Source organism: Gobio gobio, assembly GCF_949357685.1.
Source record: "Gobio gobio genome assembly, chromosome: 5".
Lineage (NCBI taxonomy): Eukaryota > Metazoa > Chordata > Actinopteri > Cypriniformes > Gobionidae > Gobio > Gobio gobio.
In genome coordinates, this window is record NC_137101.1 from 48,036,723 (window position 1) to 48,060,728 (window position 24,006).

At 41.4% G+C, this 24,006-nt stretch overlaps 1 protein-coding gene across 1 annotated transcript; it reads left to right on the plus strand.

The window, feature by feature from the left end:
• The first annotated feature begins 4,314 nt into the window (after window positions 1-4,314).
• Window positions 4,315-23,620, plus strand: LOC307126557 (uncharacterized protein). The gene is made up of 3 exons (XM_079817150.1): window positions 4,315-4,377; window positions 13,133-13,355; window positions 21,268-23,620. Exons 2-3 carry the CDS (start codon window positions 13,196-13,198, stop codon window positions 22,020-22,022), a joined length of 915 nt encoding a protein of 304 aa, XP_079673276.1. The 5' UTR covers window positions 4,315-4,377; window positions 13,133-13,195; the 3' UTR covers window positions 22,023-23,620.
• The last annotated feature ends 386 nt before the right edge of the window (window positions 23,621-24,006 follow it).

Sequence of the window (24,006 nt, forward strand, 5' to 3'; positions counted from 1 at the left end):
GAACCTGCACAGATCATGCAACGCACATACACACAAAGCTCCACAGAATAACAGCTTCCTCAAAGTTGAGAACATCTTAACTAACTATCAACAATGCCCTTCTCCAAAACATACTGATACCACATCTCAGTATAGAAGTGAATTTATTCTATTTAGTTAAGAAAGGCACATAAAAAGAGGTACATTTCTCAGAGTCCCCAAAAAGTCACGTAGCCCTGTAACATGTGTGACCCTAGGGTCACTTAAGGATGACATATAGCTCAACACATGCAAAGAGGCCTCTTCACTTCCAGAGTGTTTTACACCCCAAGGACAGTTGCCTGTCAGCACGCCTTGACACAGACATCAGAGCAGCACCTAGAGAATGTGGATCCAAAATCACCAGCAAATAATATATATATAGAAATCTAAAAAATCACTCATTAAATATAGAGGAGTTATAGATTAACTGATTTATCCAATGTAGAAAATAGTTATAACTTAATTATTCAGGTTATGGAAATAATAAAAAGAAACATTGAGAATGATAGGTGTATAAAAGAAGAGACACAGGTATCTGACCTGCCCCAATAGTGTGCTCCTGAATGTGTGTGTGTGTGCAGTGACAAGTGTGTGTGTGTGTGTGTGTGTGTGTGTGTGTGTGTGTGTGTGTGTGTGTGTGTGTGTGTGTGTGTGTGTGTGTGTGTGTGTGTGTGTGTGTGTGTGTGTGTGTGTGTGTGTGTGTGTGTGTGTGTGTGTGCACAAGCTTGCAGAATTTACTGCTATACATTTTCTGATCCAAAATCCTACAACCAAGTGAAATTGTATGTGACCGTACACAGATCAGAAAGCTGTGATCTGGAAATGAACACAGATCCAGACGGATATAAAAGTGCACACTGAGCAATGAAGATGCAGATTCTCACTCAGATGCTGACAGGGAATCGTACACTTGGCTGATTCAGAAGCACACACTGATCTAAAGCCGAGGCAGTGAAAGTGAGTCTGAGTGAGAAGAACACAGAGCCTCTGGAGCTCCAGTGCTGTGATGTCATCATTAGAATGCAGTCCATTATTGTTTTGATTTAAACTGAAGTGACTTGAGTTTATTGGCCTTATTCTGCCCCGCCCACTTTTAATACTTCGCTCTTCCGCATCTTGTCATCTGACTTCTGCTAAACTGACGCGGCTCATCCGGAAGCTATTTCAGTAGTTCGAGGATTGTTTATAGCTCGCTATAACTTTAGCAAAATGACGAATAATGTTAATGCTTTAAATGTTTTAAATTGGGAGCACAGAGAAAACTTTATACGGCGATCAGATGGTCTCATATCGTCCCATCATCATCATTGTAAACGTGTGTAGACGATATGAAGAAGTGGCCAGAGGGAACCTATGGGGACATATTTAACTACTGCGTCCTGTCAGGAGGAGGTGATGGAAAATGATAAAAGTACTGAGGCCTACCAATATTTCCTCAGTGGGAAAGTGGCTCGTGTACTGTTACACAGTGAGGGGGACTTCGTCTTTTTAAAAGCACATGTGCACCCCAGCCAGTGGAGCAGGCCAAACCCCTCGGTGTGGGGGCCAGTTAGTGACCAGGGGCCAGTGGAGACGACTGGATGCTCAGCATCGCTGCTTTGGGAAGGTCGTGTAGCCACACAGCCTCCATATTATGGAAGGTAAGAATATCACACACATTATTATTATTATTATTAATATTTATATCTTGCAACGTTCGTGTCGTTAACATAAGTATGTTATAAATGTATATACTTAAGTATATTAACATGTGTTTGTGATTAATGGGTTTGTGAAGTATTAAAATAACATTAAAAATATAATTTGTTTTATACATAAAATCTATACTAAGACTCTACGACATTTGTCAGTGATCGTGATTTGTCACATATATAATTTAAACATATATATGTGGAATAGAGATATATGTTAATATATGGCATTTCTGAAAGCTGTGCATTTATGATTTTACTCTATATGAGCATATTAGGATATTTCATATATGAGATATATATTATACATACATAAACATATATAATATATGGGATACATTTATATGTAAAAATATGGAATTGTTCCAATTTCTAATAGGTTTCATATATGTTTTTACTTTATATATTGATATTTCATATATACACATATATTACATTTCCGTATGGGGCTGATCCGTCTGGATGGGACAATGAACATAAATACTGTGACTTTAGATTAGATTAGATTATTTTATTTGTAAGGGGACAATGCAATTTCATAAAAACACATGAATAAACATGAGTAAAAAAGCCAGAATTAGCCAAAAGGCTATTTTTCATCTGTAGTCCCCTGGCCAAGATGTTAAAAGAGCAAAAATATGACACTGATATACATAATTAGTAACAACACAAAACTAATCTAATAAACATTACTGGCAAATGACAAATACACAAAACACATATAAAACAACCATGAGAGAGAAAAAAACAACAACACGACATTCAGCCATTAAAAACAATAACAAAACAAATTGTTTGACAAAGAGACACAACAGGTTCAAGTTTTAGTGTTGACAGCTATATGTGTCAATCAGCCATTTTTTTTACTGTTTAGTAAAAGCCTTATAGGTAATTGCCTGTCTTATTTCATCTGGTAATCTGTTCCACTCACTAGCGCCTCTCACAGACCAAGCTGACTGGCTGAAAGTAGTTTTGCGCAGGGGGATGACACAGTCACCTCTCACTGAGCCTCTAGTCACTCGCAAAGTGCTATTTCTTTGGCTGATAAGATCTGCCATAGGAACAGGAGCTAAAGTATGCATTGCCTTATAAAACAAGCATAAATTTGCAAATTTATGAAAGTCCGACCAATTTAAAAAAAAAAAAATTTTTTTAAATTACACAATGGTGGTAATGTCTTGGTTTTTTGTCCATAACCTTGATGGCTTGTTTGTATAATATTTCAAGTGGCCTGATTATGCTATGATTTGCCTGTGACCAACTTGTTTGGCAGTAAGAAAGATGACTAAGAATCATAGAATGTAAAAATATCTTTGCCGCTTCGATAGACATTTCACTTCTAATTGATCTAAAAGTTGTAAGATTTAGCTTAATTTTTTTTACTTACTTTCTCAACATGGGCTTTAAATGAGAGATTAGAGTCAATCAATAATCCAAGATATTTGTACTGTGAAACCAGCTGCAATTTTTTACCTGTAACATATATTTCAGGGTCATGAGAGACTCTACTGGTTTTACTAAAAAACATCCCGACAGTTTTAGAGACATTTAGCTGCAGGCAGCATTCCTGCAGCCATGCTGTGACACAGCTCATAGCTTTTGTAAGTTTAGCAGCAACAATGTCTTTTGATCTGCCATGAACAAATAAAACCGTGTCATCTGCATACATTATACACTCAACTTCAGGACAAACCAAGGGCAAATCATTAATGTAGAGGCTAAATAATAAAGGGCCCAGAATCGATCCTTGAGGAACCCCTGTAGCTAGTTTAAGAGGCTCCGATCTACAATTGTTAATAACAACAGATTGTGTCCTGTCACTCAGATAGGATTCCATCCACTTTTGGACATCACAAGAAAAATTAAAATTAGAAAGTTTACTAAAAAGAACGTCGTGATTTACTGTGTCAAAAGCTTTTCTAAGGTCTAAAAATACAGCCCCAACAACACCACCCAAGTCTAGATACGATTTTATTTTCTCTACAAAGAGGCACGTTGCCATCTCAGTGGAATGTTTTGCTCTGAAGCCAAATTGCATGGGATGGAGAGAGACTGAGCTGTTATTTAAATGATGGATAATCTGCTCGGCTACAATTTTTTCCAAAACTTTGGAGATAGCCGGAAGAATACTGATAGGGCGATAGTTATTTAAAGCAGTGGAGTCACCAGATTTAAAAACAGGTACAACAATAGCAGATTTCCAGGCATCTGGGAAATATCCATTCGAAATAGAAAGGTTAATGATGGAGGCAATGGGCTTGGCTAGAGCTGATCCAAGATCTTTAAGCATACTCGTGTCCATTCCAAAGACATCTTTGGTTTTAGATGGTTTAAGGGACTTTAGATGTGAGTCTACATGGAAAAGTAAGTAATAAGAAGTACATCATCAAGAAAAAAAAAGTTATATTGCTTTAATTTTAATTTTTTAACTCTTAATGTGAACTGTATTAATAACTTACCATTGTGTTATTAAATGTATTTCATCAATACATTGAAAACATGAATTTTGTCATTATTTTTATTCATATATTTTATGAACATAAATGTATGCACTTCTGTGGTTTTAGACTCAGGCCTGGTTGAGCAGGACTTTTATTTTGGTATTGGTGTGTGACGTCATAAGGCTGCGCCGGTCCTGCATCTGTTGTGTTTCTGCTGGAGAAAGGTTTGTGTTTAAGCTTAAAGTGTTTAAAGCGACACAGAATGAATGATGTATTATTTAATGTAACACTGCATCGCTTTATCTAACATTTATCAGTGTTGTGTGAGTAAAGTAACAGAATAAACTCATGAGTAACAGAAGGAGCAGCTCATCTCAGACTCCAACACTTATTATTGGATGTGTTAATATATTGTGTTCATATATTGTGTTCATATATTGTGTTCATATATTGTGTTAATGTATTGTGTTAATATAAAGATATGAAGTGTAATAACGCTTACATCAGGAATGGCATTACTCGAGATATCAGTTTTTGCCCAAAAGCAGTTTTGAAAAGGAAACAATATTTCTCTTTACTTTAATTTGAGAAAGTTGGTCAGTAAGTAATACGCTTTTACTGCCAAATAAACTAAAGGTCATTAATGTTAAAACACTGCACAGGTATTATCCATGTCATGTTTCTTAACTAGTTTAAATAAGGCTTCTCTCCACAATGTTATTTTAGTCAAATCAAATCTGAAACTCTCATACATTTATTTTGTAATTGTAAATATTCAGAAACTTCTGGAAGTGGATATCTGTGGTGGTTTTTGATACATTTGACTAAATAATTAAAATAGGAGAGTCTATGATCCTCTTCATGGACTGTAATACTGGATCTGATATAACTGATAACACATTAATGTTAATTCTTCTTCTTGGGAAGTTTCATATTCATAAAGCTAAAGTAATGTCTATCACTCCTGCATTTAAGTTTTTCTGTAAAGATCTTAAAATATTTTATGACTCAGTTTCTAGAAATAAGAAGTGTACATCTCTCAAATTAAAAAAAGTAATTTGCAAAATGTAATGTTTAAGATCTGTTATGCGTATTCCCCAACTTCTGTTTGTTTTTTGTCATTGAATGTTTTGTTGGAAAATTAATAAAAAGAGGACGATAAACCGGAGCTTTAGACTCTCAGAGTAAATTGAACCGATTGATTCACAACAAATGATTCAGTGATTCGAATTGCTCTGTTTCTATTTCTGTCTCGATTTCTACAAAATATCAAATAGCTAAACTGACTAATATATCAAAGGTCTGAATAATTGACATTCTTTTATTAATCTGTAGTGTTAGTTTTGAGTGTTTTTGTCTAATCAGGTCATTTAGGTCCATTAACTCTCGCTCTGACTGATGAATAGAGAGGAATTCATGCCAATACAATATTCTTTATCAGAAATATGACACTTAAATTTAAGACATAGTTCAGTAAATCTCAAAAGCTGACCATCAGAATTCAACAACTGACAGACTAATAATATATTAGACTCAAAACCAAAGTTTTTCTTTGGTGTGTGATATGATTATTATTTCAGAGAGAAGTTATGTTAAAAACGAAACACTGCGTCAAAAGGACTTGCCTGTGAAAATGAGATAATCAAAGAGGCGAAGAAAACTGCATCTAAATAAAGAACTGATACCACCAATTTGTAAAATAAAAGTTATATTCATCAAATGGAGTAACAAATTTGCTCATTTTTCAAACAGCCTTTAAAGTTTTTAAAAAGCCCAAAGAACTGAATATCTGTTACATTAATTTAACATGTTTGTGATGTACATTTATTTTAAATAATACATTTTTATAATTTTTTTTATTATTGTTTCAATTTATATTTTTTCTAAATGTGTAGAGATGAACTGATACAAAATTTCTCAGCCGATACGATTATTCACAATGATATCGGCCCATGCCAATAGTTTGATTTCTCTTATAGAAAAAAAAAACTCTCTCCCAAATAATGCTGCAAACTACAGAGAAGCCTCTCATTCAACACAACACTTTTCATAGTTCCCTTTCGAAAGGGAACTCGCACTGCGTCAGCTTCGACGCTACGGGGAACGCCTCCAGCGTGACTGGTGCCTGAAATCACAATGAAAAATGTCAATCCTATTGACCGGCGACAGCCTATGATGTCATCAAGGTGCGACCAGGAAGTATATAAGGGCGCCTTGCCAACATGACAGTATCTTTTCGTCTTCAGGGACTGTTTTGCCTGTCTTCACGTGAAACGTCTACAAGAAGGATAACATTGAAGTGTGCTGAGAAGCAACGGCACTTCTGCAGGTGTGTTTTAAACGTATACCAGGTAGCTTGCGCTTTGGATACACACTCACTTTGCATTTACTGTCTGGGAGAAGAGCATGCAAACTCGGCTGGACCTCTTCTCGAGGGGAGAGGTTTCAGCATCTGGGAACGGCCCCGTTCGAGCTGAGGCTGAGCAGCGTCTAAACATCAAAAGTGTGGTTCCCAGATGGATCTGGCTCGTCGAGGACGATCCAGATCGCGAGAGGACTTCGCTCTTCCACTCGAGCAGAGGATGGGTGAGTCAGTTAAAAATACTGAAGCTTTTCAACCATTCTGTCCCATGTACGGGGAGTTGCTGGAGGTCATGAAACGCGCTGCAGGTAGACTGCAGCTGCCTTGGCGGCGCGTGAGGAGAAAGGCTGAGCGTCCAAACAGTTCGGACGATCGGTTTCTCTCCGCTCATGACCTCCCAACTCCGGGGAGTCTTCCATTCATTCCCGATCTCCATCAGCAGATCTCGAGGGGATGGAAGAAACCATACTCAGCCCCGCATCTGTCGACATCGGCGAGCTAAATCTCGCTGATGTCGAGGGACTGCCTGGCTGGGGGTGTGTCGGGTCAGCCCGTGGACAAGATGTTATGTTTATCTCGCCTCTGGGCAGCCGGCGACACTATGGCTCCCATCCTGCCGGTCTAATGCCTGAATGGCAGGGCGTACATGTCAGTGGGTCACGCTGCGGCGGCTTTGCACACCACAGCTGTGTTGCAGGCTTACCATGCAGACCTGCTGAGGGACCTCGATCAGGGGGAGGGACCCCCTGAGGCGGTAGTCGAGACGCGCTGGACCGCGGTTTTTGCTCTCCGGGCCACCGTACAGATAGCGACGGTGGCCACAGAGAGACATCTGTGGTTTAGCCGTTTGGACATCGGGGAGAAAGAAGTCCTTTCTCCTGGATGCCTCGCTTTTGCAATGCAAACTTTTTTGACACCTCCGTAGAGGCGGTGGTGGGAAGGTTCGGAGAGGCAAAGGCGCGCTCGGCAGCATTTAGAACATGCATCCCGCTGAGGTCCGGGACCGCGCCCAGGCAGTCGGGTGTCCCCGGCCCGTCCCAGTCTGAGGACTGGAGACAGGAACAGCAAGCCAGCATCGCCTCTCGAGCGCCCCCGCCGCGGAGGACTGGTGCGCAGGGGAGGCGGGACACCCGCAACAGGAGGAGGAAGGAAGCCGGGGCTGGTAACCGGAACCAGCGCAGGCAGTGTACTCCGCCCTCAAGGACGCGGAGATGAACGCTGCCTTTTTCCCTTCCTCTGGCTTTTCCCCGGGCGCTTTACATCAGGCTGGTGGGCCCATGATGAGCAGAAGATGTAAGATTCTGCCGGCCCGCCTGGTTTGTTTGTTAAAAGCGCCCCCCTCAGGATGGCGGGCGGATACTAGCTCGATGGCTGGGTTGAAGCACCGCGAGGAGCAATTGGTGAGTCCCCCTCTATGAGGGCGAAACATTTTCAAAACTATGTTTTTCAGGACTTTTGTACCGTCGCTCCCCTGAGGGATTGCTTGGGGAAATTTTGGATCATCGAGGGATTTCGCAGGGCCTGCAGCTCCCCGTGAGTAAGCTAAGAACGATCTTCTTTGCAACATTGTGTGGTTGTGTGTGTATGCCTCACTTTTGCTAGTGGAGTCTTGCTGCCTCTCCGTGTTATTTTTCCCACTATGTGGATGATTAATTCGCGCTCTTGCCCGAGGGCTTGTAGTGTAGAGGGCGAGCTGTGTTTTTCCTAGCGTAAAAGTGGGAAGTAGCTGAAGACCGGGTACGCGCTAATGCGCGAGCTGTAGTAAGATCTGCGCCCAGCTCTGCGGGGCTTTGGGAAAAGGGGTTTCGGGGCCTCAGTGTGTAATATTAGAGGTAATAATATTTCTTTCCCGAGCCCTGAGTAGATCTAGTGCGGTCTTATGTCGCACCACTTGGCCTAGGCTTTGTCAAGGATGGGGGCGTTCCCTTTTAATGAAGGTTGTTCGCCCCTGGCCTGTCTTTTGATATAAGAACATGGCGTGGTTTATGCATCCTTGTTTCAGCCTCCTCTTGTTACAGAGTCGTCCGGCCAAGGCCCGCCCCCTTCTCTGCGTTCTGGGATTACGAGTAACGCAGTCGGGGTGTTGCAGCAGACAGCGACTTTGCCAGTGGTCGTGGGGCGGAGTGAAGCGTCTTTCGCTGGTTTGCGATTAGACTTTATCTGCCGTTTCCGCCTTTCAGAGCTTGGTGGCCGCCATCTTTTGGCGGCCCTCGGCCTCTTCCTGGAGGATGTTCGGCCGGTGGGTTCTATATTTTCTAAAGAAAAGGTATTGTTTCACCCTTGCTCTGTCTCTGCTCCACCTCCTTTAGGGCTCGGGTTGAACTGAACATCGGATAAACCTCTGTTGAGGTTCTGGTCGGAAGCTCCCCTGAGGCCCGAGCATTGCCAATGGCTGACGCTCTCGCACTTATGGATGGCCGCTGCATGGAAAGTAAGACAGCCTCCCCGAGGCAGGTGACGTAAGTTGTACTCCCCTCGCTTTAGAGGGTCTTTGTTTAAGCACTTTCGCTGAGTACACTGCTGTTGGCAATGTGATTAGGTCCATGTTTGTAGGCACTGCCCGAGAGACTGCGCTGTCCTGGGGGCCCTAGGACACGGCGAAGCAGTTGTCCCTAGCCGCCTCTGGGATGGAGCCAGCCCCAGGTTTGGGCGTAGGAGCCAGCTGGTTGTTAGTAGCCAGCTTGGGCAGTCTGGGCAGCTGGACTTCAGGACAGGTAGTAGGCGTCAACCGGCCTCCTTGCAAGAAAGTCTCGACGCCATGGCCCACGAGTGGGCCTTGGAGGATCTTCTCCACTGGTGTCGACGTCAGCAGTAACCTCGTCAACTAGTCTCCTTGGGGATGAGTTCCCAGGTGTGAACTGGATTTCCAGGCTTTGTCAGCAGCAGACAGCTGCCGCCAGCCCAGGCGCAGCAGCCAGCCTACTTTAAGGCCGCCCTGAGGGGTAGGCTCCCGGTTTGGGTTTCCTTCGCTCAGGTGGTAGGCCCGATTGGCCTCCCTGAGGGCCTGCTGTGGTCAGCGGGCGCTGCCTGGTCTCCCCTGAGGGGGCGCCACGGGCATTGAGTCCCTCGACGGCTGGTACAAGCTGCTAGTAGGCGCTGGATGGCTAGCAGGAGTGCTAGTAGGTAGTAGGCCTCAACTGGCCTCCCTGAGTGCAGGGATATTCTGGCTATGGGCGGCACGCTCTGCTATCAGGTGGAGGCATTGCGCCTCCCTGAAATCGTTCCCCGGTCCCCAGGTTCGGTAACGGATCGTAGCATTGGATGCTATCAGGCAAGCTGCACGGGGCTTCCCTGTGGGATTCGCTTGGAGTAGTAGGCCCCACGTGGCCTCCTCTGAGGGCACGCTCCTGTCTCGTGGTCTCTGGATAGGTCCAGTCACTGAGCAGAGGGCTGTGATGGAGAAATGCCCGGCATTTTTGCAGGTGGTAGGCCCGCTAGGCCTCCCTGATGATGCGAGTCCCTATCTTCCCAGCTACCTCGAGGGCTAGCACGACTGCGATCAGGTTTCAGGCCCGTATGGCCTTCCTGAGGGCGAGCTCCGCTGTTGGACACGCGAGCAGTCGGCACGGGTTACCAGGTGGAGGCTCCTCTCGGCCTCCATGGGGAACGAGTTCCCCTGGCGGGAACGCACAACTGGCCTTACGCTGACAGCTAGTGGTCACCCGCTATCAGGCGCCGGTCTCTGGCCGTTCGCGAGACCTGGAGGCGGTGTTCTTACCCTAGCACGATGAGACGTTGCTGCTGCTATGCGGTCCCCACGGGAGGGGACTTTCATAGTTTGCCTACGGCATGGCTACCTACCAGGCAGGCTTATGAGCTCCTCTCGAATGAGGGTCTACTATGAGCTTACGGCCGCTTGGCGCTGGTTAAGGGTTGTAGGCCCCTCGGGGCCTCCCTGGCATATTCAGCCTGTAAGGCCTCTGGCCTCCTAAGCACGTTTTAAAGTAGGTGCTTGGTAGATCCGAGGATCGAGCGGCTAAACTCCCCTCGCTAGCAAGGGTTATATAGCACTTCGCTGAGAGCTGCTCTCCGGGATAACCCGTCTCTGAGATCCGGCTAGTGGATGTCACTGCCTTTCTTGCAGCACCCTAGCGGGATGCCTCTTCGGAGGCGAGTACCAGAGGCTCTGTACTGTACAGACAGGGTTGACCGTATTACGTGTCCCATGACAGACTGGGTCACCTGGTCAGGTCTCCCTGGTGGCATTCGGTGAGAACCTCCCGAATAGTGACTGGCATAGGGTTCCCTCGTAGTTCCCTTGCCACGTTCCCTTAAAGGAACCCCTTCTAAGTCGAATGGGTGGTTCCAGGCCTTCGAGCAGGGCCTGGGAAGGACCTCATGTGTGTGAAGGTTCATTCTTGGGCGATAGCTTGGGCTATGACCGTAGGGAGCGCTGTCACTGACAGCCTAATGTGACCAGAAGGGGAGTGGTTCAGGCATTTCAGTAGAATTTGCTTGTCTTGACAGTTGTCACTGCCAGTGGGCATGCACTCCCATCGGCATGGTGGCGTGGGTATATCGTTCCCCGTAGCGTCGAAGCTGACGCAGTGCGAGTTCCCTGGGGAACGTCTCAGGTTACAAATGTAACCTTTGTTCCCTGAGAACAGGGAACGAGACACTGCGTCACTTTGCCATGCCGCAGGGCCTGCCTGCCGAAAACAGTCCCTTCAGACGATTAGATACTGTCATGTTGGCAAGGCGCCCTTATATACTTCCTGGTCGCACCTTGATGACATCATAGGCTGTCACCGGTCAATAGGATTGAAGTTTTTTCATTGTGATTTCAGGCACCAGTCACGCTGGAGGCGTTCCCCGTAGCGTCGAAGCTGATGCAGTGTCTCGTTCCCTGTTCTCAGGGAACAAAGGTTACATTTGTAACCTGAGACATTTTCACGTGTGGTCACACGCTTATAGGAACGCCCACCTGGAGGGCAAAACAAGGCTCTCCTCCATTGCCCACTAGTCATTTTTACCAGGTTTGTAGTCAGTATTAATGCGGTAAGACAGTGATATTAAAATACCAAATTCAATATACACCTTAATGATGTTGCATACAAAGCAGACGAACACAGAATATTAGTGCAACACAAGGTTTCTCGTTTGGTGTTTTCCCCATCGAAACCCATTATAAAGAAAGCACGTTGTGTTCATATTCTTGCCTCATCTATTTGCCTGTATATAGTACGCATCATCAAAAAGGTATTAACTGAATTTGATCTTTTAATATCACTGTTCACTTTAAGGGTGGGCCGCACTAAGGATTCTTCAGTTCACCTCCGTCTGCTGCTTGATCAGCTCTTTAACGTTTTACTGCGTAATTAATCTGTGTTTAAAATGACAGCTCACCCTATACTGTTTGAGCGTTTTAAAAACGTCCCGCTGTTTTCAGTGATTGAAATACTGCAGCAGGTGCTGTATATGGATCATAAGTGCCCAAAACGTGCATCTTGTTCACATATTTTTGTTTTAAGATGGAAATTTGACAGGCTTGTGCTGCAGTTCTATGGCGGTTTTGCCCTCCAAGGCTCCGCGACAGTCACGTGATTGAAAACTATGAATTGGTTGCAATTAACAACAAAGGTATCATATTAAACTGCTATTTATTTCAGATATAATGGGCTAATTACACCCAAATAAAAAACATACTGAATGTTGCACATTTAAGGCATTTTTCATAAGCACTTGTGACCATGTCAAATTTATTCAAGCAAACATATATAATTAACAGTAAATAAGCTCCTCTCTAGTGTTTCTTTATTGTTAACTAACAAACGGTGAACATCGGATGACTTTCCTGAGCTAACGTTTGGCTAAATACAATGTGCAGTGACCTACAAGCTGTTTTATTGACATATTTCCACGGTTGAAACAGGGATTGAGTGTTTACATGAGTTGTATTTCGGTAAATTGTAGTGTATCTTTCAACATATCTTTTGATATTCATAAATGTTTTTTGAGATATAACTTGTATTAAAGTGCTAGAGATGAACTGAGGCGCTACAGCGATCTGTCACGTCACATGTAGGAGCGTCAAAACGGCATTTATTCTTTGAATTTCCTGATAAAATGGTCAGAATTGGAAAGATGATGTTGATTCTTTTTAGAAGTAACAAAGCAATTTATTTGCGTTTATTGGATGAGAGGCGCTACAGATCATGTTTAGTGTAGGGAAAACCGCAGACCTGCAACCCTGGCTTGAGCTACGGGTGATTCATAGGGTCAAATAGAGACGCTTTTATGTTGCTATTTTTAACTGTCTGCATTATTGTTGCGTTATCTTGACCTAAATTCAACACAAGACATTTTCTTCACACACAGTATGATTTGCAGTCGGACACGTTTGTCTTCATCCTTTTGATTGACAGGACACCATCTGCCCTGATCATCGTCTGTTTTAAACAGTCAGCAGATGGCCAACAGTGAAAATAACAGCTTTTATCGGCCGCTACCAATCATTGGCCGATACATCGGTAGTTGAATCGAATAATAATTAGAATTCTGTAATTTTGAAAAAAAAACTATCCCTCTGACTGACTCCATTACTAGTGCGATGAACTACTGAAATGATTTAGTGTGGATTTGTTTTTCTTTCTGTTAATTATTCTCCTCTTCAACAGGACAAACAAACAGACAAACTCCTGAGGAAGTGACTGAGATCCACATGACACACTGTTATAAAGATGGCTTTCATTAAAGAGGAAAGTGAAGACTTGAAGATTGAAAATGTTTTCAGTTTGAAACATGAAGAAACTGAGGAACAAACAGAGAAAGAAGAGAGTAAAGAAATGAAGATTGAGGAAACATTGAGAGTGAAACATGAAGAAACTGAGGAACAAACAGGTTGGTTTAATTCTCAAAGCTCAACTCAGTCATCTTTTTTCAAATCTCCAGCTCTACAGAAATTAAGGATATTTTTGTAGAATGTCAGTAATATTTTCCCTTTAATATTTTACTAAAAATCCCCTAAATACTAGGACTGTAATCAACCAAAGAAAATCTTGGTCGACTGAAGTCCTGAAATTTTCGACTAAAAATGACGTTAGGAAAAAAAACGTTCAATTAATTAGCTGCACACTGTGCGCAGTACTTGGTGGCCTTGTTGTCTGCCTAAATTAATTATACATAATTATATATATTAAATAGTTTTTGACCTGATTATTTTAAACTGAAATGAGTCTGACACAAGTCTGTCGGCTCAGACAGCGTTGCATCACGTGCACCTGCGCAATATCATAGCCTATGATTTCCGAAAATATGTTGTCAACTAGTGATATCATCACAAGAACTTTTGAGGAATATGCAACATAATTTAGACAAGTGTTTTTGTCATATGTATTATAATAACTGACAGACACTTTCATTGTAGCCACTATGTGCAGCTCGAACATAGGATCAGCTCAGCTTCACGGCTGAGACACGAATAGACTATTAACTTAAAGCTTTTACTCTTAAACACAAAAGGCACGTCTACTTTAATAAAAAAAATAATATTTATTAAACAAGCCAGATCAAGAGCAGAAACTAAATAAAGTGCAACTCTAAACAGACGAGGCAACCTAACGCAGACAAGTTAGCTTACCGTCTTTAGGTGATGACATGTTTGTCGTCGAGCTGTGATATGCAAACTGTTGCTTGCAAAATTGGCATTCAACTTTTGTCCCATTTTCTATTTTTTAAAAATGCTTCCACACTGCCGATGTCTTTGTTGACATGGTAGAAGAGGACTGACTAGGAACACGCTCTCACAATTAAATAAATAATAGGCCTATACAGCAAAGTAGCGTGCTTCAATCTGTCTCTCTTCTCCAGCGGGTTTGGCTAATCCAAAATAAGTGAAAACAAGGGGGGTGTTCTGAAGGCAGACTGTTACCTGTGAAACAGGGGTGCTCTGAAAACACCCCCATTAGCAATTAGTGCTTTCCACCTGATGAAATGAACGCGGCCAAGCTGATGAAATGAACGCGGCCAAACTGATGAAATGAACGCGGCCAAGCTGATGAAATGAACGCGGCCAAGCTGATGAAATGAACGCGGCCAAACTGATGAAATGAACGCGGCCAAGCTGATGAAATGAACGCGGCCAAACTGATGAAATAAATGCGGCCAAACTAATTAAATGAACGCTGCAAAAAAATTGAAATTTTGGTCAGTAGGGGTTCAGCGAAAAATCGGCAGCTGGCAGCAGGAAGTAGCTGCCACTGGCAGCTGACGTCAGCTGCCGCTAATAACCAGAAGTCGGAGGATGCCGCTTTTAGCAAAGCAAATAAATTATCAATTTATATATAATTTTAGTACTTATTTAAATAAAATACTTAAATTTGTAATTTTGTATTTGATTTAAAAAGGTTTATCAAATAAATCAATTAACGAAGATCATAGACATAATACAGAAAACAAAAATTAAGCTACACTTGAAATTATGAATTTGTATGTGTATAAATATAATTTATGAGTGTACATGTTTGTTAAATAATGAAATGTATAAATACACATATATTTATTAAATGCACATAAACATTCATTAAAGTCCTGTCTAAAAGAGAGAAAAAAAGAACATTGTCTCAATTACCTTTATTTAAAATCTAATTTTGCCATTATTTAAGTTCAGTTTTACATTTGTAGTATTTCAATACATTCTTGTCTTTGTTTTATAAAACAGCTGTAACTTTTAGAAAGATAGACAAGTTAGAAAGAAAATAATTAGAAAGAAAGAAAAGTTAAGTTAAAGGCAAGTTAAGGGGAAAAAAAAGAAAGAAAGATTAGATTAAATCGCAGAGTGTACATCTGGTAGTATTCTTGACTTGTCACCGACTTCTCTCTCCAATTTGTTACACCTGAATATTTAAATTTGAGGAGCATAAAAATGAGCATGATTAAAAAGAATAATTGAAGACATGTTTCTAAACCATTAAATTTCTCAGTTTTTATTGTAACCACATTTAAATCACAAGAAGTGTAGAACTGAGTGTACACAGAGTGAGAAAGAAAAGTAGTTCTTAAAATAACTTTTTTGTCAAAAAAAAAAACAATGCAATAGCAAAACAAATAAATAAATGGTTGAATATCAGACAATCCCCTGAAAAATTAGATACACACACAAATAAACGACATGGTTCGTGTTGTACGTGTATCATCACGGCTGAGCTTAATAATTCCAATAAATCAGCATGAGCTTTTTTCTAATCAATAGATTAAGTTAACGTGTTAACAAACGCTAATATTTAATGGTAATGGTAAAGTAATTTGAAGTTAATGATCACCCCTTGGCAAACCAGGAGGCACAAGCTGCGTTTCTACAAATGATTAAATTAACCAATTCAAGTAGTCACAGATACACTGTCTCTAACATAAAAGTTAAAATCCAACTTACAGAGCAACAATAATTCATTAATCTGATAATTAATATACTAATTACGAATTTACCGAGGCCATCACTGAAGATTCACCGGCGCCAATATTGGCTGCTGTCGCTTAACTTTCAGTTAAATGTGATTGGTTGTTACTACGTTGGACGATGCTGATTGGCTGCCACGAAATAGCAGGTCCCTCCTAATATGGCATGTCTTCCGGCTGTCAACGGCAGCTACTTCCTGCTGCCAGCTGCCGATTTTTCGCTGAACCCCCTCTCATTTTGGTCGAGCCACACCGTATCGACTAATAATCGACTGGGAGATTACAGCCCTACTAAATACTAAGGTGACCAGATTTCTGAAATGGAAACCGGGGACATTTCCTATTTGAGTGGTCAAAATCTAATTTGTTATTATATTTTAATTAAAAAACAGGGACAATATATTTTTGAATGGTTGTTGTTGTTGTTGTTGTGGGCTCCCTATATTATTATTAACATTAATAATTATTATGATTTAGTTTGATTATTAGGATTTTTGGTCTGGATGTAATACAATTCAATGCACCTGCAAAAACCAAACAAACAATGAAAACAATTAATAGAAGCCTAACCATTGTAAATAACAAGCAGTTCAAAACAAAATTATAACACGACTCAACAAAAACATATTACAAAAATAAAACAACCTAAACATAAATAAAACTATTCAACAAATATTATAACATGACTCAACAAAAAATTAAAAATTACAAAAATAAAACAACATTAATATGATAAATACTATTTAACAAATATTTGAACATTTTATAATTGTATTTAATATTTTAATTTTCACAAGTTTATATTATATAAATTACTTTTTTTACTTCAAATGTTTTGTTACGTTTGTGCTTGAAAATAACTCTAACTGTCCTTCATTGGTCTAATTAAGGCTCATTTTAAGCAGAAAGTGTGTGTATTCTGCACATGTTTTTATTGCAAGTGTAATTGTTTGGGGTTTTTTATAGTTCAGATGTGACAATCACTGCTTTGTGACTGCGGAACTTCAGGACAAAACAATCCCTGTTGAGGCTCTCTTATAAAGCACATGCAAACATTATTACTTTAATTTAACATGAATAGTTAGTATGTTTCTAACTTGAAAGCGATAAAGATGTTTCTTTTGATATTTGATGATAATGGCGCTCTGCTCTCGGTTATATTCTTCATGAAATAGCGGCGCGTAGAGTCAGTGTAGCTCACAGCACCATCTGCTGCTGAAAATAATCACTACACGATTGCTCTTATAACCAGCAGCTGCTCATGCTGCTCTTTTTTTGCAGTAACTCTACGGGTTGTTTTGAACGAACTGTAAAACGGGGACATTTCTGTGGACAGCTCCAGTCAGGAAAGTACATCTGTTACATATATTTTATATATATATATATATATATCAGTGGTGAGCGGTTTTAACCCTTGGTATGCTGAGTGACGTGTTGTGTCATAAATGCACCTGTATGTTGGATGAGTTTGAAATAAGCACGTTCGCCATCGCTCTAGTCGGTGTGTTAGCTGATCAGTTGCTTACTCTCACAGCTAAAAGTTTCCTAATATATTTGAACCTACATTTACCTGTTGATTCCTTCCCAAGCACCCGTAAAAGCTGTTGAGTTGTTTGAGTTGAGTCTGGCGTGACGAACGGGAGGGCCGTTTGCAAAATATGCTGTATTTGTGTAATTCCGCTAGGTGGCACTAATGCCACATAAACTAAATGCTTTACCTTTAAAGGTCCCGTTCTTCGTGATCCCATTGTTCAAACTTCAGTTAGTGTGTAATGTTGGTGTTAGAGCATAAATAATACCTGTAAAATTATAAAGCTCAAAGTTCAATGCCAAGCGAGATATTTTATTTAACAGAAGTTCCCTTTCAAAGCCTACAGTGAACGGCCGGTTTGGACTACATCCCTCTACATCCTGCTTTAATGACGTCAGTAGAACAGTTTGTTGACTAACCTCCGCCCACAAGAATACGCAAAAAAGGTCTTGTTGCTCTCCCACGTGGAGAAGAGGAAGTGTTGCGTGGAGAAGAGGAAGTGCTGCGTTTGAGGTTGTTTGTCGTCGAGACGCTGTTATTTTCATCCCGGAGTCAAATCACCTTTGTTTGGCTTTCCCAGGGACGCTGTACTTAGAGATTATTGAGCGCATACATCTCCCCGTTACGGTAAGAGGCGTGACCTGTCCGTGCAACATGCGCTAAGCTGCTGTCGAATCACAACACAGGAACCGGGCAACGTGCGCTAAGCTGCGGTCAAATCACAACACGGGAACCGCTGGCACAATCAGAACTCGTTACGTATTTCTGAAGGAGGGACTTCATAGAACAAGGAACTCATCAGCCCGTTTTTAGGACAGTGAAAACAGCGGTATACAGATCAGTAAATTGTGTGAAAAATACTGTGTTTTTGACACGCGAAACATGAACACGTTATATTGCACACTGTAAACACAATCAAAGCTTAAAAAAACAAGAAGAACGGGACCTTTAAACGGGACAGCACATCAGCTGAGGACACAAATCTAAATCAGAGACGACAGATTAGAAACACCATGACAGGTGTCAATTTAAATGTGTCTCAGAAGTGTTTAAAAAAAGAATAATAGTTTCAGTTATGAATTTTTTCACTGGATTCAGTCTATTTAATTTTGTATCAAACACAATGTGATTTTTGGTGAGATTTGAGATCTGGCAGTAAAAGCTAATTTTTCCTCTTGTGCGAGCGATTCGCTCACAACTTACCATGCTCATTAAATCCCTCATATGCCAGCGAACCAATGAGAACGCAGGAGCAGAGCAGAGCGTAGGCACCAAAGCTGCTTTGGGTCCGCATACCCAGAACTGCAGATTTGAAGAAAATTGCCATTGTTTGGAAAATAAATAAATGACAGAGTTACATACGTATTACTAACATTTGTAATGTGAGCTTTATGGTACACCTCAAACAAGCAAATTTATAGTAATTTATAGCAGCCTGAAGCCACTCATCAACTGACGCAGGTGCAGCGAAACCCTACCTTTTAGGATGCCTAGTTCAGACACGGCATCACTATGCCACATCAGAGCATTTTGTTACACCTCAGTCACAGCCCCCTCAAAGTCCTCATGTTACTGAGGATGCTAGAGTTTTTCAGCCACTTCATCGACAGTTGCCAGGAGGACCCCATCAGCGTCCCAGTGCAACCACTAAAAATCGCGCGCATAAAACCTGAGATAATCAGGCCGGTGAGCGAGCGTTTTACTATAGAGCTGGAGTACTGGAGGACCAACACATCAGACCCCTGGGTTTTGATGACTCTGAGCAGGGGATATACTCTACAGTTTCAATACCAGCCTCCCAGGTTTTCAAGAATTGTTGCTACGGTTGTCAGTTCACGCACTGGTTCTCTGTCAGGAAATGTGTTCACTGTTACAGAAGGGAACCATAGACAGAGTTCATACCCTCATTCAGGGAGACTGGTTCTATTCAATGTATCTTCTTGCTCCCAAGAAGGATGGTGGTTTCCGGCCTGTCGACTTGAAAGATGCATACTTTCACGTCACGATTGTTGTTCATCACAGAAAGTTTCTGTGTTTCAGTTTCCTGAATCAATCCTACCAGTTCAAAGTGCTACCAACTCCAGACTGCTTTTGAGAAGTTGTGCTTTTCCATGAACATGAAAAAGAGCTGTCTGATTCCAACACAGACCACTACGTTCATAGGAATGACCCTGAATTCCCACCTAATGTCTGCCTCCCTGTCTAAGGAATGTGTGACAAACATTTTGCAACTTTTGACTCGTTTTCACCCGGGTGTGTCTTTGCAGTATGAGGTGGTCCTACAACTAATAGTAATGTTAATGGCGGCTACAGTGGCGATTCCCCTGGGTTTACTCCACCTCAGACCACTCCAGTGATTCCCCTGGGTTTACTCCACCTCAGACCACTCCAGTGATTCCCCTGGGTTTACTCCACCTCAGACCACTCCAGTGATTCCCCTGGGTTTACTCCACCTCAGACCACTCCAGTGATTCCCCTGGGTTTACTCCACCTCAGACCACTCCAGTTATGGAACAACGGTTTTGGCATCGACTGATTGTAGTTTCTCACCGTTGCATACGTGCGTTGAGGCGGTGGAGACAGGTCGTTTCTGAAGGGAGGTGTGCCCGACAGACACTTCCCACAGGATGGGGGGCAACATGGAATCGGAGGGGTATTTGTAGGCACTGGACACTGACCCAGGCCACAGAACATATCAACCGGCTGGAACTGTGTGCAGTGTTCTTGGCTCTAAAGTATTTCATGCTGGTACTGGCAGGCCTCCATGTTCTCCATGTGGCTCTTTTTGCATCAGAGATGAACACTCACTGTCGCTTATGGTTTGCAAAGATGGAAGTGTCCAGTTCCTTGGGCCAGGATCTCACAAATGGCCGAAATGCCTATATATGCATTTCCACCTATCCCTCTGTTATGGGAGACATTACACAGGATTTCTGCAACGTAACAATCTGAGCATCTTCAGCTTTTTTCAACGTATACTGGACGAGCGTACATTTCTGCATATCATTTTCCAGTTGGTGGATCTTCCAGTCTTGTCTGCAGTTTTCTGAAGGGTGCACGCTGTCTGAACTTGCTCTGAATCCTCACTTTCCTGCGAATTGTGCTTGCGTTGGTTACTGGATGTCTTGAAGTGTTATGTGAGCTCTACTGCTCAATTTAGACCGTATACTGCTCAATTTAACATCAGGTGGGTGACATTCCTCATGACTATGTTAGTATGTGTCATGCAGTAGTGATTGCACTGCCTCTGGTGGTCAGTAGGAATGAAACCGAATGCTAGTTACGCATGTAACTGTGGTTCTATGAAATTTCGGATGATCGCCTTAATCACTTGGAATGCACAAGAAAGGTGTTTCGAGGCAGATTGCTGAGCTACTGTGGCTTATAACCCCCCCAGGGCTCAGCATACGTATCCACGTGTCTTTGTTGGCATATTTTTTCAACCTAGCTGGCTGGCCCTGCCACAGCAGAATTTATATTCACATTGTAGACGTGATAGAAGCAAGTGAACCTGCATTCTATTAAAAGCTGAGGTGAAATCAATAAAAAGTTCTCTTACATAAGAGTCCTGAACATGCTTTACAATAAAATCAATTAAAGTTACTGTGTGCTTATTAAGTAATCTCTGACTTGTGACGGCACTTCAGAGTTCATATATGGCGGTGCGAATGCAACCAGGAATCCCTCCAAGAACTGAGTTTGGCACCCCTGGTGTATATGATCCAGTATACATGTTATTAATGTTTTGTGTCAAAATGTGTTATTGTCTGTTGCTTTGTGGCATTAAACTGGGATTAATTTTTAACTTTTATGTATTTTTTTGCTTAGACCTGATGCCATTGAAAGAGGAGAGTCAAGATCTGAATGAAATGGAAGAGAAAGATCAGGAAAAGACACATCATGATTTCATAACTGATGAAAAATCTTTGAGTGTCTCGCAGACTGAAAAAACTACTTCAGGAAAAAGGGTTCAAAAGACAGGGACTGTCGGTAATTTCACCTGCCATCTGTGTGGACTAAGTTTCAAAAAGCATGGATACCGTGAAATTCACATGAGAGCTCACACTAGAAGGAAGCTTTACCCCTGCCAACAGTGTGGAGTAACTTTCAATCAACAAGAAACCCTTAAAAAACACATGAGAACTCACACTCAAGAAAGACTTTTCACCTGCCAACTGTGTGGAATGAGTTTCAGGCAAAAAGGTAATCTTAAAAACCATATGAGAACTCACACTGGAGAGAAGCATTACACCTGCCAACAGTGTGGAGTAACTTTCGATCAAAAAGGAAACCTTATAATCCACATGAGAATTCACACTGGAGAGAAGCCTTACTCCTGCCAACAGTGTGAAATGAGTTTCAGGCAAAAAGAACATCTTAAATACCACATGAGAACTCACACTGGAGAGAAGCATTACACCTGCCAACAGTGTGGAACAACTTTCACTCAGAAAGGAACCCTTAAAGTCCACATGAACATTCACAATGGAAATAACCGTTTCACCTGCCCTCACTGTGGAGACAGTTTCAGTCAAGATGGAAACCTTAAAGTCCACATGAGAATTCATTCTGGGGAGAAGTAGAATAAAGGAAACATTTGTACTTTCCAAAAGTATTTTTATGTAAAACTGATTTAGAAGCTGTACATACGCCCATTAGTGTTTATGCAAACGCAAGTGTGTCGGACTGACTTTGCGTACTTATAAGCTCATGAGATCATGTTAGATGAGTAACTTGTAACAGGGAGATCTTTAAGTGATATGAAACTTGTTTATGTGTGATGAATAGTTTAGACTAGAGGTCGATCGATTCATCGGTTTTGCCAATTAATCGGCACCGATAGTTGATTGGTGGAACAATCGGTTATCGGCAAAAATCCTCACCGATAGTTTTCCCGTGTTGCGTCCGTTGCTGGAGAAGGGTGCGCTGTCATTACACAGTACGAGAGCTCTGAGAAGGGTCTGTTGGCATGATATAGCAGGAGAGCGGCCTCTAGAGGCGAAAAAAAACCTCACATGTGTTGTTTACATTACCACGTGAGGCTGCGCGCTGAACGGAGAGAGCGCTGACACTTCAGATGTTTAAAACACCAGCGAAATACAGAGCACTACAGTACTTGTTGCCAAATCATTATAAAGTAATTCATTTCTTGACTAGATGCTGCAGTAACAGGTAAAGAACAGCAGTGTGTATGTTTGTCGTCGAGGCTGAGAGGAAGCTAATAGCAGTACCTCAAGCAGTTAAAACAATGTGATAAAAACACACACAAGTCCGAACCAAATGTTGCACATATAAAATTAGTGATGTGAGAAAGCAAACTGTATCGTCATGCTGCCGACAGAAACATAAACAAAGCAGAGCATTTGTTTTTTATTAGATTGAAATGGTAACACTACAATAAGATTCCATTTGTAACATTAACTAAGGTTAATAAATGAAGTATTGTTCATCGTTAGTATGTTAATTTCAACATTAAATTGTTTTAATTTTTATCTGTTAAACTTGGTTAATGCACTATGAAGTAACATGAATGATCAAGGTACAATTGTATTGCTCATATTACTACATGCTGTAAAAATGTATGCATAATGCTTATAGTTCATGTACGCCAATACATCCTTGTTGCAAAGGGACTTGCATAGTGTTACCTATGAAATGTACATGCATGTTTCTAGATTATTAGTAAAGAAACTAATTTGACCTGTAATATTTTAATGTTTTCAAACATTTTCAAACAGTTTCAAAGCACATTTTCAAAGTTTAGCACTGTTTTAATTGTTTTTTTTTAAATCCAGTATCCATTTTAAAAACTATCGGTCGATTAATCGGTTATCGGGAAGTGTGGTCCAATCTAGTTATCGGTAAAATCCACTATCGGTCGACCTCTAGTTTAGACTTTAGATTAGGGGATGCAGAAAGCACTGTATAATGATTTATTCATGTCCAAGCCCCATCCCAAAAGGATCACAACCATATCTTGATAGTCCCACAGTTTTTCAGAAATTGCGTACTGCACCTTTAAATATGCTACCTCTTCCATCACGTCCAAGTGCGCTCACACCGCAGTAATTTAAATGTGATGGTAAAAAAAAAACAATAAAAAAACAAAAACAATGGTTAAATGGAAAGACCTTAAGATTTATAGTTAAATGTTTGCTACCGAAATAAACCAATTAAAGCCATTGAGTGTTTGTGTTCATAGTTAAGTGTTAGTCTAATGTCAACATGCAGTTTATTGGAGACGTTTGCTAGCAATGTTCATTTGTGAATTAACATTAATTTGTGTGCAGCCTACATTACAGTAACTGCTGGTTTAAGTGCAGCATTAATGCAATTGGTCAAATCGGTATGCAATCAATTTGGATTTACAACACTGTAAATTTGTCTATGGATTGTATGCCGTCTTCTGAAGGATCGTCCAATAGGATCGATTTCTTGTAGACTCTGTCTGACACGCCACCTCTGAATATGAAAACCACGTGATTTCAAGCTCCCATACACATATCGTTCGCCTGCGTTTGTTGTAGACTGAAGAATTTCACCAAGAACTCTGTTCAGGCTGTGGTT

Excerpts from the sequence above, each read along its gene's own strand:
- LOC307126557 (XM_079817150.1), top strand. The coding sequence starts at position 13,196 with ATGGCTTTCATTAAAGAGGAAAGTGAAGACTTGAAGATTGAAAATGTT. Across the intron at positions 13,356-21,267 it reads AGAAACTGAGGAACAAACAG|ACCTGATGCCATTGAAAGAG; the intron begins GTTGGTTTAATT and ends TTTTTTGCTTAG.